General features: G+C 30.4%; 1 protein-coding gene across 1 annotated transcript in view; it reads right to left on the reverse strand.

The window, feature by feature from the left end:
- Window positions 1-20,214, reverse strand: part of LOC143080905 (protein FAN-like) — a 30,766-nt gene extending 10,552 nt beyond the window's left edge. Inside the window, exons 1-16 of the mRNA XM_076257059.1 lie at window positions 20,131-20,214; window positions 14,736-14,834; window positions 13,245-13,323; window positions 12,354-12,409; window positions 11,045-11,138; window positions 10,008-10,121; window positions 9,231-9,283; window positions 8,545-8,677; window positions 8,202-8,273; window positions 7,700-7,808; window positions 6,886-6,979; window positions 6,193-6,275; window positions 5,801-5,880; window positions 5,357-5,447; window positions 3,755-3,818; window positions 185-290 (exon numbers count right to left, since the gene is read on the reverse strand). Of these exons, the coding sequence (XP_076113174.1) occupies window positions 185-290; window positions 3,755-3,818; window positions 5,357-5,447; window positions 5,801-5,880; window positions 6,193-6,275; window positions 6,886-6,979; window positions 7,700-7,808; window positions 8,202-8,273; window positions 8,545-8,677; window positions 9,231-9,283; window positions 10,008-10,121; window positions 11,045-11,138; window positions 12,354-12,409; window positions 13,245-13,323; window positions 14,736-14,834; window positions 20,131-20,168 (1,365 nt within the window). The 5' untranslated portion in view covers window positions 20,169-20,214. The remainder of the gene's footprint in view (window positions 1-184; window positions 291-3,754; window positions 3,819-5,356; window positions 5,448-5,800; window positions 5,881-6,192; window positions 6,276-6,885; window positions 6,980-7,699; window positions 7,809-8,201; window positions 8,274-8,544; window positions 8,678-9,230; window positions 9,284-10,007; window positions 10,122-11,044; window positions 11,139-12,353; window positions 12,410-13,244; window positions 13,324-14,735; window positions 14,835-20,130) is intronic.
- Window positions 20,215-20,330: the final 116 nt, after the last annotated feature.

The raw sequence follows: 20,330 nt of genomic DNA on the forward strand, positions 1-20,330 counted from the left end.
TTGTGGTTTTGCAGCAAAGCATGATATTTCAATGTATAAGTAAAATAAGCATTTATCTTCAATTTTATACAAATAAAAACAAAAAGCATAAGTTTTAAAATAGTATAGTTTTAAACAACATAAATAATTTGGATCAAAATGATAGCCTGCTAATTAATGGCTTATTTAGAAAAAAAATATTTACCCCTTTGTTGTAAAGGAAATCAGGATGATCAGGAGAATAAAACTCTGGTATCAATTCTTTAAAATCAGCTGCACCTTCTAAACAATTCTGCCAGGTATCTAACAAACTGAAATGTATAATTTTTCATTTATTTATTATTCAAAATGTACCATCTTAACAACAACATGATATAAAAGATAATGTCTGTTTGAAATGTATAGAAAACAAAAAAGTGACTATAAGATGCACGTTTTTTTTTATTAGTTTTTATTGGCTTTGACTTAGCTGACAGTAACTGCCAGTACTCTAAGATCTGTACTTTGTGTCTTTTTGTTGATGGGATGCATAAGTATCCTGCTACGCTCACTCTGTGTTTTTGTAAGATGTATTTCTGCTTTGTATTCTATATGTATGAGCTAAGCCCTTTTCAATTAATCTTTATTGTTTGTTACACCACTGTCCAAGGTCTACAAACTTGTTTAACCCTGCCCCTATCCCAAGTCAGGGGCCTGTTATTCATGGTCTTCATTTGTTGCTGTATACCATATTTGTTTTTCGTTCATTATTTTTAAAATAAATCAGGCCATTTGTTTTCTAGTTTTAATTGTTTTGTATTTGTCTTCTTCTTCTTCTTCTTCTGGAAGTCCACCCTATCTGCAGGGTCACCGCATTTAAATTTTTTTTTTTTTTTTTTTTTTTTTTTTTTTTTTTTTTTTTTTTAAATTTTGTTTATTTTTAAAATTGCGTTGTTTAAAATTTTTATCTACTGGTTAAAATTTAAAATAATATTAACAGTTAGAATAGGATAAAACTAAAAATTAGTTAAAACAGGAACTTGTATGTACACTATACATTTAAAATTATAAAATGGATAAAAGTAATCTTATCAGTTGTTTATATTCTCTTAACAACGGAAAGTGAAAGGAACTACTAATCTGTACTAGTAATTGGTTAAATTTATGGACTAGTATGGTTTCTTAATAAGTTTAAATATATGTAGTTAAAAGATAAAATGGTAAGGGATACGAATAAAACAAGAGACTTGTAAAAATTAGTTTTAAGTAAAACAGTAGAGTTTGTCAATAGAATTTGGGTCTATAAGATTTTTTACAGGGGTAATTAATACATATGCTCTAGTTATGGTTTAACTATGAATTACTTAGTATTAATTAAGTATATAGACAAAGTAGTATAATACTTGTTATATGTTACATTCCCACGACTGACAGCCACTTGTAGTTTAAGCTCAGAACTCAACTGATTGTTCATTTGTTTTCCAAAAGTTGGGTTCTTTTAGCATGCAATGCATAGATCCAGTCTTTGCAGATTCGTTCTAAGTCTCTCTGCTGAGGCACAGTTATAAGGTCGTTCCTAGAACAGTCAACCAACAATTCTAGAAGATCCTCATCAGAATCAATTATACTGCAATAGTGGATATGATTATCCTCTAGTAGGGATTTTAGTCTATCTTGATGAATTTTCCTCACACAATTCAGACTTTCACAGTTGATTAGGAAATGTTTATAATCCTCAGGTCCTACCATGCACAATTTGCATTCTGCAGATTTTGTTCCGTCAAATCGGTTGGTAATACTTTGGGTTTTGTAAGTTCCTGTAAGTATCCTGGATTTTATTATCCCTTTGCTAACATCTCTTTTATTATCTCTGACACTGCTCCAACAGAAGTTTGGTTTTTTAAAGTTCCAGTTGTTTACTTCCATATATTTGAGTGTTGATTTGCTTCTAGCAGATTCGGTCCATTTGTTTTTCCAGGTTTTGTCTATAACTTCATGAGTCAATCGTTTCCAATTTTTCTCAGGATTTAGTATAATCTCATGTGCGGATGGAAGATCATAAGATTTGAGAGTTCTGTCCACATTTATATACCAACTATTTGATTTATCATCTTTTGTAGCTAGCTGTCTAATTCCAATTTTACACTCAATTGAGTTGGGATCTTTTGATATTCTTAGAAATAGGGAAATGACAGCTTTATGTACGAGTTGCTCAATAGATTCGGCTCCGAGTAAGATATAGATAGCAGCATCTGCAGTTCTTTGTGGTAAGGATAGAATTTGTTTAAAAGTTTTTTTCTGAAAAGCTTCTAATTTTTGTATATCGGTTTTAGTAATGTTGAGAATTTCAATTCCATAGAGCATTCTTGGTATAACATAAGTCCGCCATAGTTTATACGATAATAGTGGGTTTATACCATTTATTCCATGTAATCCAGCTCCTAATAGGGAATACATTGTAGCTCTTGCAACAGAAATTCTATTCTCTACATTTGGATTATTTTTCTCTTGTCTTTCAATTCCTAAATGTTTAATGTTTTGCTTTTCGTCTATTTTTTCATTAAAAAGTTGAAGATTTATATCTTTATTCTTCTTGTTAATCATTAGAATTTCAGTCTTTTTGCTGTTTATCTTTACTCGATCGTTTTTGGTACAGTTTTCAATGATGCGTAGTTGGGTTGAGGCATCATGTTCTGAGCCAGCACATAGCATTATGTCATCTGCGCACGTTGGGCAACCCACATAATTGGTTCCAATTTTAATTCCTATGTTTGTGGATTCAAGAGTATCGAGGATATTCTTATTATAGGCCTTGTAAAAATTGGCAGAGAGAATTCCACCTTGTTTGACTCCCTGCTCATTCACAAATGTTTCCGAGATATATCCTTGAGATTTAACTTGTGTAGTTGTTTTGTTATATAGTTCCTTAATTAGTAACCATGTAGCTCCATTAATTCCTTGATGATATAATTTCCAAAATAGGTGTATATGGTCTACCACATCAAATGCTTTTTCTGCATCCAGAGTTATTAGAATGAGACACTCGTTTTTATCTTTGGCTTCGTTAATTGCTTCAGAGATGAGAAGAGCAATATTAATAGATGATGCACCTTTAGTGAAACCTTTCTGAAGCTTGTTTTGATGTTTATTTAGTGTACCCTCGATTCTAGCTCTAATACAAAGCTCCAAAATCTTACAAATGATGGAAATGACTGTGATGCCTCTATAGTTGGATGGTATAGTAGGGTCTTTGTCCTTTTTGTGGACAGGGGTCAGCAGACCTTTTTTGATGACCTCAGGAACATGCTTTGTATAGAATATATTGTTAATTAAGGTAACTAGGAATTCAGTCAACTCTGTTCCACCATAAATTAGATGTTCTGCAGTTAAACCTTCTACATCCCCAGCCTTTTTACTTTTTAATATTGAGATACGCTTGGTGATTTCTGTTGAGGTAACAGGTTGAATTGTTATTTCTTGGTTTTCACAGATGTTGACAATGGTTTCCATGTCTAGCTTGACAAGATTATCATGACCAATGTTGAAGTTAGGATTTGGATTGGTTTTGGCTAATTTTTCAAAGTGATCTTTGAAGACGTTATTTATGTCATATCAGGGACTTTTCATGCTGAATAATCTGTATGGGTTCTACTCATTGTTGACCTATAGTTGTTAATTTCTGTGTCATTTGGTCTCTTGTGGAGAGTTGTCTCATTGGCAATCATATTACATCTTTTTACTTAAATAGCAAGATATTAAACTTTAACAACTATTTGTATTTTTATATAATTTTTACCTGTTAAACATTCTGTCTGGCTGATCAAATTTACCATTCTGTAAACACAGTACATATTCTGGGGCTGAAAAATATAAATAAGTGTTTGACTGAACAAAAATCTATTTCCTTTCATTTTTTCAAGTAATAAAAAGTTAGTTGTTAACTTCTATGTAAATTGGTATTGGTAAAATATGTATCATGCACTAAATTCCTAAATTTCAAGAAATTAAACAATCATTATAAATCACTGGAAAAATTTAAATTTCACAATAAACAACTTACCCAAATCAGCTAATAAGTATTAATCTAAGTGCTTGTACCCATTGAAGGGTAAAGTTTGCGATAATTTATCAGTGGGAAGTAAAATCAAATATTGCATTGTCTATAAAGCATTGGTTGTAGTTAATTCAAGTACAATTCTAGACAATGGGAGATAACTCCAGTTTTTAAAGATGACATTAACAATAACATCATTTATATTTTTAGAAAATATATTAGATTCCAGCAAAAGTTATGTTATTTTCTTGACAAGTGTAACATCAGTTATTGTTACCCCAAATTAGAGAAATTTTCTATGTAGATTGAACTAAATGTGTCAAAGCCACACGAATGGCCCCGTCTCAAAAAGTTGAAAATAATTTCAATAACACATGTGGACACAAACATGATGGTAGTCTCACATATCGCAAATCAGCTCAAAATCTGGAGGCGTATAGAAAAAAAGTTTGTATAACTGTGATTTTCAAAAATTTTCAAAGTTGTAAAGCCTTAATTTTGGCAAAAATTAGTGGAGCAGAACAAAACTTAAACTTTATCTTTAACTCATCATGGTTAGCTCACATAGCAAAAATCAGCCCAGTATCTGAAAGCATTTAGAAAAAAGGTCTGTATAACTGTGATTTTCAACAATTTATTTAAGTCCATAGACCGTAATTTCGGCAAAAATTATCGGAGCAGAACGAAACTTAAACTTGATCTGTAACTCATCATCGCTAACTGGCATACCAAAAATCAGCCCAATATCTGAAGATGTTTAGAAAAAAAGTCTGTATAACTGTGATTTTCAACAATTAATCAAAGTCCATAGCCCGTAATTTCAGCAAAAATTAGCGGGGCCTAACAAAACTTTAATTTGATCTGTAACTCATCTTGGTTAACTCACATGCCAAAAATCATCCCAATATCTGAAAATATTTAGAAAAAAAGTCTGTATAACTGTGATTTTCAACAATTTATCAGAGTCCAAAGCCCATAATTTCGGCAAAAATTAGCAGAGCGGAACGAAACTTATACTTGATCTGTAACTCATCATGGTTAACTCACATACCAATCAGCCCAATATATGAAGGCGTTTTGAAAAAAAACTCTGTATAATGGTTTGGGGAATGAGGGAATGAGGGATTACAGAATGACAGACAAGAGTAAAACTATATGGCACCGACAAATTCATGGTGGGGCCATAAAAAAAAGAATATTTTCTGTTGCATTAGCTACACTCACATATTGGTTTCTGAATTTACTTTTCTTCCAACAAATTTTTATTCATTTTTATTGTGAATAGACAAAACCTGTCATATTACCACTGTAACAAAATGATTCTAGTAATTTTAATATATTTACCTATTCTAGCTAGGTAAAACAAAACATAACCAGGTGTTGAATAATGAGATCCATATAAAAACTTTGGTTCTGGCATTTCTCTGTATCTTTCCTAAAAAAAAAGGTTCAAATATATCAATTATTGAAGTTTTAGAAAAAAAACAAGACTTTAACCGAGCCATTACAGAGGATCCAATCTACAAATGTATGATAATAAGCAAATGAAGGAGTATAAATTTTAAACATGCAAACATCCAGTCATTGAGAGATTTGAACTTTACTAGAACAAATGTGAAAATAATCTCATCCATGGGTTGACATTTTTTGTGGAAATTGTGAGTTTAATACCAAACAATGTACATAAGTTCAACTGGTTTGTCAAGTGTTAGGTTTAAAATTGTGCTTTTAAAAAGTAAAAACAAATGATATTTTTATAAAAACATTTATCAGTTTTAAGATAGTTACCCTTGTTTTCTCAATTCTGTCTTCATTTAATGCTCCAATAGGTTTGGATAAATCTCTAAAAACTGATGGGTCATTTAAATCTAAAACAAACAGAATATATTATTTTTTAATAAATGTCAAAATTCTGACAGGATAGCATTTGCAAGAATGAAACTTCCATTATAAATTGGATAGCATTTTTTATATGCAACATTTTCACTTTGATCTGGTGTTTTTAGTCATTGATGGTAAATAGCAATAATAAATGCACAGAATTAATTCACAACTTGCAGTATTTCCGTCGTTGATATAATTGAGTAAACTGTAGATCTTTTTAATCATGTAGGTAGAGCATGCAAACAGGAAAATTTATCTTCATAATCATTATTTAACTTAATCTAAGAAAACCTTACCAAGGTGACTAGATGAGTAATCTGATAAGACCCAAGGCATCACTGGGTATTGTGTTAGGTCACTAAAACTTCTGTCTGCTAAACTGAAATACAAATTTGATGACTTTAATATAAAAAAGAAGATGTGGTATGATTGACAATAAGACAACTATCCACAAAAGACCAAAACGACACAGACATTAACAACTATAGGTCACCGTATGGCCTTTAAGTATGTTCACACCTTTCCCAAAACTGTTGATTGTTCATTTATAAATAAGTTATGTATTGCATGTTCTCAGAACTTTAGACTCTATCAATATTTTGCATCCTGTGACACTTGACCTTCTCATAGAAGCATTGAAAGGTGTATATCCTTCAGACAGTTGTCACCTGACTTTGATATCATAGGTTTGATACATTCAAAGAATTCATTGAATTTTTAAATATTACTATGTCAGACATGACATGTTGGTGTGACTCCAGTTCTTTCAATTCACAAAATAATGCTTTTCTTTATATCTTTACAAAATTGTACATTTTTACAACCTGTAGTTTGTAAACAAGCTCAGTGACCTTTAACTGTTATGACATTCTTTTAAAATAGCACAGTATAATTTTTTTGGTAATGTACTGGGAAAACTGTCACATTTTGATTATATCCCAATACTACCTTAAAACTGATAATGTAATTATAAAAGTTTGCTACCATACCTGTTCAAATACATAAGATAATCATAATTAGATATATTGCCACTCTGCCACCGTAAGGTCATATCCTCCTGGCCAGGCGACTCTAAATCTAAATCTGAAATTGAATTATTAAATCTTTTCTTAATTCAAAAGAATAGAATAATAATGTTATTTCTTGTTTAACTAAATATTTTGGCGTTCATATGTGAGAATAGTTGTTGAAAAACTTCCTTTTGGGTAAACAAATTTTATCATATATCAAGTGATTTTTTAGGTGTTTCTCTATGTACTAAAAATAAGTGTGTTCAGGTTTAATGTGCTTTGCAACTCAAGGTGCTTGTTAATTCAGTGCTATTTGAGTTTTTTTTGTCTCCACAAGTTGTGTATTAATAAAAGCAGTGGCGGATCCAGAGGGGGGGTTCCGGGGGTCCGCACCCCCCCTTTATTTTGGCCGATCAATGCATTTGAATAGGGACATATGTTTGCACCCCCCCTGCACCCCCCCCCCCCCCTTTGCCCTGGGCTAGCACCCCCCCTTTCGAAAATTCCTGCATCCGCCACTGATAAAAGTGTGACAAAAAGGACCCTAATGACAGAGATGACTGAAGGCAGGTGATGACAACTAAACGTCATTTCAACTCACAGAGGAAAGAGACACAACTGTCTTTTATTGATCCATAATTTAACTTTTAAATTTAATGAAAGTAACAGTGAATATACTCCAATATAAAGGTAGCTATTATTATTATTTTAAATCTCATCAACAGAACGGTAACATTCTAAATCTAATTATTTCTCATCTAGGACATATACATCTTTACAGTTCAACACTTACCACTTTGTTCCTTCATTTTGAAGAAAAGGTCGTTGCGTAACTCTGGACTAGATAATGATAAGTACAGATGAGTACAAGAGCTGCCTTCTTTACAGAAAATTTCTATACCCTAAAAAATAAATATAATTTGTACTACTTTAATTGCTCTTTCTTGTACAGCCGCCTTTTGACCAAATGACAACACATATTATCTATTCACTCGTATGGCCATTGTCAGGTCAACTACAAAGAAAGGATGTGTTTGGTAAACCTATAAGGAATATCAATACTTTTGTATCAAAGTAAAATAAAGTATTGCCTTCTTTACAAAATATTTTTAATCATGCAAGTTTTAATAGAGTTGACCCTTCTTTTCTTTTACAACATATGGACAGTTGGTTAACAGTTGGTTAAATTTTACTCATACTTTGATAAAATTATCCAGAAAGTTAGATATGACAATTATGTCAAAAAGATGTTGAGCAACCAACAATCATTCAATGTTCACTTTAAAAATACTTACTATCTGTCTCAATAAAAATCTCCTTTTTATGAGTCTATTTATATCTTTTAATCTGATTTTTATTACTGGTATCTGAAATATAGAGATAATTTAATCAACATATAAGCTTTCAATCATTTACTGCTGAGACACAAGAGAAGTGAAGAATTTTTACAGAGTCATATTTCAATCCAATGATATATTTAAGTCCGAAGAATGTATTTTTCCCCATTTTTGAAAATCCGTCTTAAATATTTGAAACTTGAAGACTTCAACAATTAAAATAACTAATGAACTTCTTTGGTTAATATAAACAGCAATATTATATTATATTATAAAATTGATATATTACTCCTGTACTTACACTTTCTATATTATTAAACGGTTGGAAGTACAATATTTTATTGGTCAACATAATACGTCCAGGATTGGTCACTAACGGTGTGATTCTGTCACCTTGTGTTTCCAGGACGATATTTTCATATAAATCTTCCAACCTGCAGACAATAAAAGACAACCATTATTGAAGCACTATATAAAAAGTAAGGTGATATATGTTGTATGATTGAGAGAGACTTGTATGGGAAATCAATGCATGCTTCATAAAAGGGCAAGTATGGTTTTATTTATGACACTTAACAATCTGGTGATTAGTCATGAACGGCGAAAGGTCAAGGAATTTTATCTACCGGTACTACAAATTGGAAATATCTCTGTTTTTGTCAAATATATTTCATATTGGTTTAACAAGTCATGATGGCTTACATTTTGAAAAAGATGACTGCACTTTACAATTAGGAACCCTTACTTTAGAAGCTTTTTTTGTCATCAGGAATCCTCAATCAAGGAATATCCTGCTAGAAAAACGGGCTCAGTTATCAGTACATCTTACCAGCTGAGAAGGATTTCTCAAATATCATAGAAAGATCACAATTGAAAATAATGTAAGGTCCTCAAAGTAATATCATCTCTTTAAATAGACCATTAATAAAAATGGTAACAACAGTCAAACATCTGTACTAGGTATTCAAATTACTTGTATGTACATACCAACTTGTATTGAACTTTACTCTTGACCTTCTCGACAGAACAATAGCATTAATCTGTAATTAATAAAAATAATGTTATAAACAAAATTGTATATGATTCCATACAACATTGGGTCTTTCTTGTCTGCGCTTGTCATTATAAAAACGTTATTTATTAGTAAAATACACCAAAAATAAATAAAAAAGATTCAAATGGTTCATAACATTCAATGAAAGTTTGAAACCTTTAATCACAGACTGAACCAAAATGTAGATGAAACCACTGTTAGGACTATGATGAAATCTAGGATCTTTAGTCCGGCCTTTACAACAGGTGAGACAAAATTACAAAAATACAAAATACTATAACCATGTTGCCTAAGTGGTATAGAAGATTAAAATAACTGTAAATTTAGAAATCAAAGGGAGGTTTTTATTAATACCCATAATGAGACTTGGTAAGTATTGCAATAACCAGTCATTCTGATATAAAATAAATATATTCAGATTTTCAGGAAATCATAATGATTAACATTGCACTTTTGTCCTTTCTTAAAAAAACCAATTTAAATGTATACAATAATTTCTGAATTTACAATTTAGAATATTAGTCTGATGTAGATTTTTTTGTGTACCTTAAACTTATATCTTTCCCCTTAATGAAATACATATGGACACTTAATTTTTCAGTTCAATGAAAGCTGTATCAGTTAAAGGATTCTGATTTTTTATCCTTAATATGTATAAATTAAAATGTTAGACAACCCAAAAAAGCATCAAAATATTGTTTAAAACTCACCATAGCATTCTGTTCAGAAGGGGGGAGTGTAGAGGCTCTGTGTAATTGACATATTTGTGGTAAACAATCATCAACAACAACATAATTCAGTGAAAAAATGTGTTCTGCTGGTTCCTTAAAAAAAATATTTTATAGCATCAATACCTCGAAAATTTCCATTACAAAATTTCAGTACTCATGAACAAAGTAAATTCAAATATTAAAACATATTTTAAAGTTCTATAATAGTTTTCTCATGCAGTTCTTCCCGCCAAAGTTGACACCAATATTAGGTTTTTGGCTCAACAGTACTCTCAGATGAGCAGTATAGCATTTCATTCAGATTAGCGTTGAAAAGCATTTTAAGCAAATATCTTAGTCCTTGATGTTAAGGGTACTTTAAAAAGCTTTGAATAAAACACTAGGGGATATTCCCTGTATATAAATAGCATTGACAGGAAATCCTAGTTTCATACAAGTATCTTTGTAAACAATACCTCCATTTAGTAGTCACTTATCAGTCTTATGCACCCTTATATTCTATCAGTTCTAAAAGAACCAAAGCATTTCACACTGTATAAATTACAAAATGGTTAAATGTTTATTCATTATATTCATATATTTTTGCAAAGAATGCCATTTCAAACACTTCAAAGTTTCTATGTTTATTATTTACATTCCATTACATTATTTAAGAAATGACTGTAATATTTTTTCTGTCTATGAAGAAATAACATAAAAAATTTGGTGCACACTGAATAACGCGTGTAGCAGGTTATTTAACAGTGTGCACCACATTTTTTATGTTATTTTGAATAGACAGAACAAATATTACAGTCATTTCTTATAATTTAATTCTAAATTCCATTTTAAACCATGGAAAACCATGAAAAAACGTTGATGACGTCACGGTCACATGACTAAATTATGTCTATGGGCTGATAACAAAATAACGTCAGTCAGTCAGTCAATTAGAAGACGCGTTACATCCAAAATTAAATTATTACCAAATACACACATTTATTTTTATATTATATATGTTAAACCCTTTGCATTACCTTAATGAAGACATAAGGACTTAGTATGTTATTTTCTTTCATTGCTACAGTTTGTGTGCAGGCCACTTTTATCATTTTATCTTTATGGTCTATCCTGAAGAAAAAAAAGATAAAACATTAAGTTAATATTCCATCAATCTAACTATAGACAACAATTAAGTTAATATTCCATTAATCTAACTATAGACAACAATTAAGTCAATATTCCATCAATCTAATTATAGACAACAATTAAGTTAATATTCCATCAATCTAACGATAGACAACAATTAAGTTAATATTCCATCAATCTAACGATAGACAACAATTAAGTTAATATTCCATCAATCTAACGATAGACAACAATTAAGTTAATATTCCATCAATCTAATTATAGACAACAATTAAGTTAATATTCCATCAATCTAACGATAGACAACAATTAAGTTAATATTCCATCAATCTAACGATAGACAACAATTAAGTTAATATTCCATCAATCTAACGATAGACAACAATTAAGTTAATATTCCATCAATCTAACGATAGACAACAATTAAGTTAATATTCCATCAATCTAACGATAGACAACAATTAAGTTAATATTCCATCAATCTAACGATAGACAACAATTAAGTTAATATTCCATCAATCTAACGATAGACAACAATTAAGTTAATATTCCATCAATCTAATTATAGACAACAATTAAGTTAATATTCCATCAATCTAATTATAGACAACAATTAAGTTAATATTCCATCAATCTAACTATAGACAACAATTTAATTTTTCTACAAACACTAGTATGAACAAATGTACAATAGGTATGGAATGTTAAAATGGCAGATAATCAATCGAAGATTAGTGTGGATGAATTGTTACAGTAAATCATACATCATGATATAATAGATTACTTTCGAGTTATGTCCTTTATCGAAAACATTTGTCAATTATGCAGACCTTTATGACGTCATTTACCAGAAAGAGGGGATCACTTATATCCCTGGACTATCAATGTTCATCAAGTGTCTTGGCGTTTGTCATTTTGCAGGATCAACTAGAAATAAATATTTGTTCCGTAGGGACTTAATATAATTGCTGTTAATACAAAGTAAAAGAAGATTTCAAGAAGTGAAAGGAAATACCCATTTCTGTTAAGCAAGTGGCATGGTAGATAAAAGTGAGACATGATTGCAATTTAGTTTACATAAAAAGGCAGAGTTTGTCTTAATGTTGTTCTCCATCTGCACTCTAAAAAACAACAGGATTAAAAGTTACAAGTTATATTCTAATTTTTTAGTTACAATAGATAAATAAGGTTACTTACTTAGAAAACAACCCACCAGACCACTCATCTACTTCTGTCACATATCTTAATGGAAACTGTAATAGAAACAGATTAGAAAACTATAATGAAAAGGTTCTTACAAATTGAAACATGTCAAGTAATACTTGTAAAATGCAAATGTTAATATCAGTAATTTTGTTTTAAAGGTTCAGGGAAATGCATGTCTGCATCACAGAATTCATTTCTCTCCCTTCTTTTAAGGTTCCTTCTACCCATTAAAGGTAAACTCTTTTTGTATTTGTGTTATTTAAACGTGAATAAATAAAGAAGTAGGGAATGTGTCAATGCAAGTCTAATAGAAAAATGCAATAAACCAAAAAGGACATGAAATGTCCAGTAATAAACAAATGTCCAGTAATAAACAAATGTCCAGTAATAAAAAAATGTCCAGTAATAAACAAATGTCCAGTAATAAACAAATGTCCAGTAATAAAAAAATGTCCAGTAATAAAAAAATGTCCAGTAATAAACAAATGTCCAGTAATAAACAAATGTCCAGTAATAAACAAATGTCCAGTAATAAACAAATGTCCAGTAATAAAAAAATGTCCAGTAATAAACAAATGTCCAGTAATAAAAAAATGTCCAGTAATAAACAAATGTCCAGTAATAAACAAATGTTCATACTACATATACAGTCTTTATGTCATTTGGTCTCTGGTGTAGAACTGTCTAATTGATAATTTTATCACATCTTCTTATCTTTATAGCTCTATACTGCCTGTTGACTTGACAAGTTGTTATGTTAAAGTACCTTTCAGTATTAAATATAAATAGATAGCACATACAGTTCCATAATAAAGATCAGACAATTGTTTGTACAATTATAATATAAAATAGATTTATATTAGTGTGTAACTTAAATAATACCTTCAGAATAGGGTTCTGACTTTCCTTTGGAACAAACACAACTGACTTGGAACATATTTTCAAATGTCCTCTCTGTTTCCTTCAGAAAAAAAGAACAAATAGTGTGCTGTGTTATCACAATAAAAAACAAATTGCAAAATCTATCTAATATTTTGATTAAAATTGACATAAACAAGCAATTTTACTGAATAAAAGATTTTTTTTAAAAATATGCAGATGAATACAGAATGTTCAGCCAAAATTATTATTTTGTTCGATTTTTATCCCTAAAGAATCTTTAAAAATCCTTTCATAATAATACTTTATCAGAGAAATAATGTTTTTGTCCAAGCAAAAAAAAAGTACCAATGTAGTCCAGTCAAACTAAGATTTAACCCCAAACAAATTGCAACAGAAAATGTTTTAGTTCTAATCTATAGTTTTAAGCCCTTAATATACATAGAAAAGAGTCCAATAAAATCTAACTTGAGGAAAACTCAAAATCAGCATTTTTAGTTTCCTATGGAAATTAACATTGGAAGGGGAGATAAATACGCAAAAATGAGTCTTTTTTTGGGTCAGTTTTTGGTTGATTTTCTTATAATTTATGTTAAGTATGATACTTTGATGGGGTAATAAGTTTGTATTTGACTAAATTATATAACCTTCTGCTAATGAAATGTACAAAACAGAAGTGTTATGTGTAGTTTTATTTTTTTTTGTGTGCATTTTTCATTAAAGAAATTGTAAATATGTAGCTTTGTGACCATTTTGAAAAAATAATGTGAAAATTTGGTATTGTTTATATCTGTATATTATATTTTTTCAGCATCTTACTTGTTTAAAGAAACTTTAAACTACAAAAAGAAGAATACATGCTTAATTAATTTTATTAAATGTGAGATTCTTTACCTTGATATGTTGAAAATTCAATAAATGGTCAACTAATGAATTACGAAATCTAGATAATAGCATGATAAAAGATGGGAAAACACCTTTAGAGTTGTTTGTTATACTCTAAAGACGGCTTAAAATCAAGAATCATTACATTCTGATGAATAGAAGCGGTATAGTTATAATTTTGTATCAATTTTTATTGATATTTCTGTCTTTTTGCAGAGTTATCTCCCTTTTTAATGCAAATCTCAATATGAATTGAATATTAAATGGTGATTTTTTTAGTCTTCCTCAAGTAATATTGTATGGGACTTTTTTCTGTGTATATTTGGGGTATAATGCTAAAGATTAAAACTTTAAAATCTTCTGTTGAAATTACATTAAGGTTAGGGTCAAATTTATGCTAGATTGACTGGACTAATTTATGCTGGATTAACTGGACTAATTTATGCTAGATTGACTTGACTAAATTGCAACTTACATGTTTTCATGATGTCTCCATTATCTATCATAGAAGTCACATTCATTTAAATGAGAAAGGTCAGAACAAATATTTTTGTAAAATCATTTGAATAATATAATCATGATAATTGGAAACATAAAAACATTGTGTACCTTTTGACAGCTTCTGGTTCTGGAAGACCACAAGGATAATAGAAAACACTGTAGTCTTCAAAATAGATCTCTCCTGGATCTAGTAATAACAGATTAAACCTGGAAAAGAATGGATAACCTTCTAATATACAAGTTATAAAAACATAGTTAAATAATTTATAACACATGATGACATTTAGCATGTTTAGTTTTAAAATAAAGTTTAATAATCAGAAGCACAAACATAGTTAAGTATGCCAATCTTACTCTCCATCATAGTTGTACATTTTGCATTGGTTGGAGTTGTAAGATATTTGTGCTTTTGTGGATACCAATTTTTGTTGATTCAGGAAAATTGCATTTTGGGTGGATGTTTGATTTCTTGGCTAATGCCCTTTACCGTCAGGCGTCAAATGGTAATTTTTGGTTACCATTAGCGTCAAATTGGTTAAAATTTTACCATGATTCGTCAAATTATGCTTATCATGATTCGTCAGAGGTCTCAAATAGTTATCATTATTGACCATGTTGACATTTTAGAAAAAAATGAAAGTGTTTCGTCTAAATCGGTCGATTCTTTTGTACATTTTTATTGTCATGCCCCAAAAATTACTGTTAATGTCATTTGGCAAGAATTATTACAGTTTTTTCGTTATGAAAGTACCCCCATTACCTCCCTCAGCTATAAGCCATAAAAATCTTCATAGAAATAACACAATCTTCAATCTTCAATCTTTGTCGTGATGACAGAGTAATCTCTCTTGTAAATTATCCTCTCTTGTAAAATAATTATCACAAATGTAGTTTCTCCTTTGTACTTATATATTGTAGGTGGCGCTTTAAAAATATTATAGAATTATTGTATGAAGTGAAATAAATTTAAAAAATGGTTTATTAGGTTATTGAAATGGCATGAAAAATTAAAAATATAAATAATTTAAAGAAATTTGTATCAAATTATCCACTAAAACGGTTTGTTTCCTCTATGTACTCCGCTAATAGTTGATTGATATTTTCTGCATTTGGCAAATTGATTGTTAATAAATTGTCTAGATCTGTTGGAATTTGTCCTGTTATGAAGTATATTTGATGAAATAATTTGTCTCTGGCATCTGAATACAGGTCACATTCAAAAAGGTAGTGTTGTACATTTTCTTTTTGTTTGCAGTGATGACAGGTTTCCGAGTTGATGTGCTGGTTAATTATAAATTGGTATGCATTTAATTTAGAATAACCTGTTCGTAAACTGTTGATTATGTTGTACATTTTTTTTGACGGGAAGTCTTTTTTTACTTTATCTTTAACTTCAGGATGAAATCTGAAATAGTGACGTCCAGTATTACTATTTTCCCATCTGCGTTGCCATTTTTTTGTAACAGAATTTTTAGCTGCTTTTTTTACATCTTGTTTTGTAAACACTATGTCATCACTGGCTAGCGTTTCTGCTTCTTTAGCAGCTTCTTTTGCCAAGGAGTCTGCCTCGTCATTTCCTTTTATGTTGGCATGTCCTGGTGTCCAGTTTAAGTTTATTAAAAATCCATGTTCGTTTAAATTTTTTATTTTCCCTTTGATTTCGTTAATGGTTTGATGATAGCTGTCACTTTTCCAATTGAGAGTTAAGATACCTAATGCTGTCTGACTGTCCGAAAATAAAGTTAAAGTATTAATTTGCTCTTTTGAAATAGATTCTATGTAGTCCAGAACCATTTTTATTGCTATAAGTTCAGCTAGCAAGATTGATCCTTTGTTAGAGACAGGTCTTTTTAATTTTTCTTCTTTATCATTAATGTAAATTATAGCTCCTGCACCGCAGGGGCCTGGATTTCCTAAACATGACCCATCTGTAAAAGCAACTGCTGTGTTTGGTGTTTGAGATTGGACTTGTTCCGAAATGATTTGTTTTCCTTCCTCTATTTGGGCTGTTGTTCTGGATTTTGAGCTGCCTATGTTACGCCAGTAGTCAGGGGCTCTAATGACTGATACTAGACCTTGGTATTCATACTGCGGTTCTATCTTGTCTATATCAACCAATTCTGTATCTTTCATATCTTCAGTTTGTTGGTACATTTTTCCTAGTGGTGATATAAATTTTTCTGGATTTTTCTCCTCTTTCCAAATTTCAAATTTTCTTTTAATTGGGACATTATTACTATAAGAATTAATTTTTCCTAACTCTCTGATGGCCATTTCCTCTCTTCTTAAATCTATTGGTAATGTTCCACTAAGTACTTCTAATGCTTCAAGGGATGATTGAGATGGTAGATCTAAACACAATGCTAACCCTTTTCTTTGTATTTCATTTAATTTGTCCAGATGACTTGAAGTGCTGGATTGCCAAATACTACTAGCATAATTAAAAATTGAACATACTAAGCTGTCATATATTTGAATGAGTGTCTTTGTTGGTATTAATGCTATTCCCTTGATTTCTCTTATAATTCCTAAAGATCTTTTGGCTTTCTTTACTGTAGATTCTATGTGACTATTGAAATTTAGTTGTTCATCTAATTTTAATCCAAGTATAACTGGATTAGGGTTGTATTTTAGAATTGTGTTTCCAAGCTTTAGTTTGATATTTTGGACTTTATTTTTTTCTTTACTGAAAATACTGTACTCTGTTTTTTGAATGCTAAGTTTCATTCTCCAATCATTGCTCCATTTTTGTATTTGATTGAGATCTTTTTGCAATTTTTCTTGTATACCTTTTGGATCTGAATGTGAGTGCCAAATAGTTGCATCATCTGCAAACTTACAGCAGTCTGCAGACACGGATTTAAAAATATCTTTTATAAAAATATTAAACAGGATTGGGGAGATAACAGATCCTTGTGGCAGACCAATACTGGTTTGAAACCAAGGACTTTTGTAATTGTTCACCATGCATCTAGCTTCTCGGTGACTGAGGAAGGCATTAATCCACATCCACATTTTCCCTTTGATGCCGTCATTGTGTAACTTTACCATTAAACCCTCTCTCCAAACGCTATCATAAGCTTTTTCAAAATCGATAAAAATGACAATAGTGGTTTTGTCTTTGTTAAATCCATTAAAAATAGCTTGTGTTAAAGATAATAAGGCATTTGTTGTACCTCTAAAATGTCGAAAACCTTCTTGTTCTTGGTCCATGATGTTGTTCATTTCTACAAATCCTTCTAACCTGTATGTTATAATTCTTTCCATTAATTTTGCCACTACACTAGTTAAGCTGATAGGTCTGTAAGATGATGGTAAATTGTAATTTGGTTTATATAATTTTTTAATAAATTTGACATTTGCTCTTCTCTAATTTTTGTGCTATTTTCACATTTCCTGACCGGTGTGAGAAAAATATTTCTCCTCACTAGTGAAAAATCTGTTCTCGGCAAATGATTAGTCGAAATTTGATTATGACGTCAAAATGTTTTGTTTTCTTCTCAATTTTCCTATTGTGACGTCATGGAAAAAGGCGACCTTGCCTGATGACGTCGCATATAAAGAGCACAATTTTCTGAAAATCTTTGAAAAAGAACGATAAAAAGCATTAGAGAAACAGATTCAGACACTATAACTCGTGTATTACGATATTTCTCCACTCTCGACAGTTAAATTTTATTATTTAAAGGGCTCGGCAAGCCTCGCTCTTTAAATAATAAAATTTAACTGTCTCGAGTGGAGAAATATCGTAATACACTTGTTGCAGTGTAAGAATCTATATTTCTCCAATTTAATGGTATAATTCCTTCTTCCCATGACTGGTTAATGATGTCCAAAAGTTTGGATTTTAATTCGCTTCCACCATTGATGAAAAGTTCAGTAAAAAAGAAGTCTGGACCTGGTGCTGATTCTTTTTTTAATTTAAAAATGGATCCTTCTAACTCTTCCATTGTAATATAATCATTGTACTTGATGTTATCTGTATTTTCTTCTTGATTAGAAGTACTAATGCTGATGTATTGCTGTGTGATGTCATCATAGAATTGTTGATTAAAATTATTTGCTTTTAAATGGTAACCTCCAAAGAAGGTATTTTTCAGGATGTTAGATTTTTCTGATTCAGTGAAAAGAATATTTCCATTATTTCCTTGCAATGGATGTACTAAATTTTCAGATTTCTTTTTAGTTAATTTTTTGAAATTTGACCATTTTTCCCTTAAAGATTTTGCTTCTCCAATTTTTTCACACAAGTCTTCAGACCATTTATTTTGGGCATCTTTTTTTGTCATTTCAAAATCATTTTCTGCTTTTGCAACATTTTCAAAATTTTCTGGTGTACTTCTTAATTTAAATTTCTTTTGAGCTTTGTTTAGTTTTCCTTTCATTTCTCTGATATCATCATTCCACCATGGGGGGTGTTGTATTATCGTCTTTTTCTTTGGTTTGACTAAGGGAATGCATTTTGTCATACAGTTTGTTAAAGTTTCTTCAAATCGGTTGTAGTTATTTTCTATATTTTCATTTTGTGGAAAGGATAATTTTGAAAATGAGTCTTTTGCTGTTTCTTTCCATGCATTCCAATCACATTTTTTGATATTCCAATATTCCTCTTCTGATGTATTTTCTTCGTGAGGATTACCTGCATTAAAATCTAACAATACTGCAATATGGTCTGATTGTACCTTTTCATGAGTTAGGGTTATACAATTTTTAACATCATTAAATAGTTGCCTTGAAATTAGAAATAAGTCTATTACAGAACTACTTGCTCTTCTTGTAGCCTGATCATCATTAACACAAATCAGCTTAGAAGTCGTCATACATTGTTCTAGTAATTCTCCATGTTTATTTTCAACTGCATTGTTCCATTCGAAGGATTTAGCATTTAGATCACCTACCAATATTAAATTGTTTAAATTTTGTTGTTCAATATGTGTACAAAGCTTTTTCATTAACTCTGGTTTTTCTGGTGGGATGTACGGAACCCAAAGATGAAATGTTTTGTTTTTGCTGTCTTTTACCTCGATACTGACCATTTCAATGTCTTTTAGTTCCAAATGTTCCTGTCTTTGTCCTATGAAATGATTGCTTGGCTTTAAAAATATTGCAGATCCTCCCCTTGCTTTATTTGGTCTAGGTGATGTTATTGGTTTCCAATCACCAAATGAGAGTGGATTTTTTTCAGATTCAAAGGATTCATTAATACATAAGATGTCAACATTATATTTTTCACAAATTTCTTTGAGTCCAGTTGCTGTTTTAAAAGATTGAGTATTAAGGAAAAGGATTTTCATGTTGAATGTATATATATGGTTAGATACAGTTTCTAAATTTATGTTGGTTGATAAAGCGAATGAAGGCTGGACAGTGAGACGATGACGATTTATAAGTCATAAGAGATCATAAGACATAACCCAACAAAGAAAAACTAAGTCATTTGTAAGTGAATGTGTATAAATTCTTATGAAACTTCATGATATATACATATAAAAAAATCATAAACCTTTCTTTTGAAGCAGTGTCATTTTCTAGAAAAGACATTATTCAAAGAATTCATAAATGTGAAAATTCAGTCTGTATCCATTTGGTCTGTTTCCGGGTTGATTAGAGTTTTATTCTACTTCCGGTTTGAAGGTTAAATTTGGGGACAAGTGATTTTATCAATAAAACAAATATTTTTTAAATGCTGTAACGTTTGAATTC

This window comes from Mytilus galloprovincialis, chromosome 6 (genome assembly GCF_965363235.1).
Source record: "Mytilus galloprovincialis chromosome 6, xbMytGall1.hap1.1, whole genome shotgun sequence".
Taxonomy (NCBI): domain Eukaryota; kingdom Metazoa; phylum Mollusca; class Bivalvia; order Mytilida; family Mytilidae; genus Mytilus; species Mytilus galloprovincialis.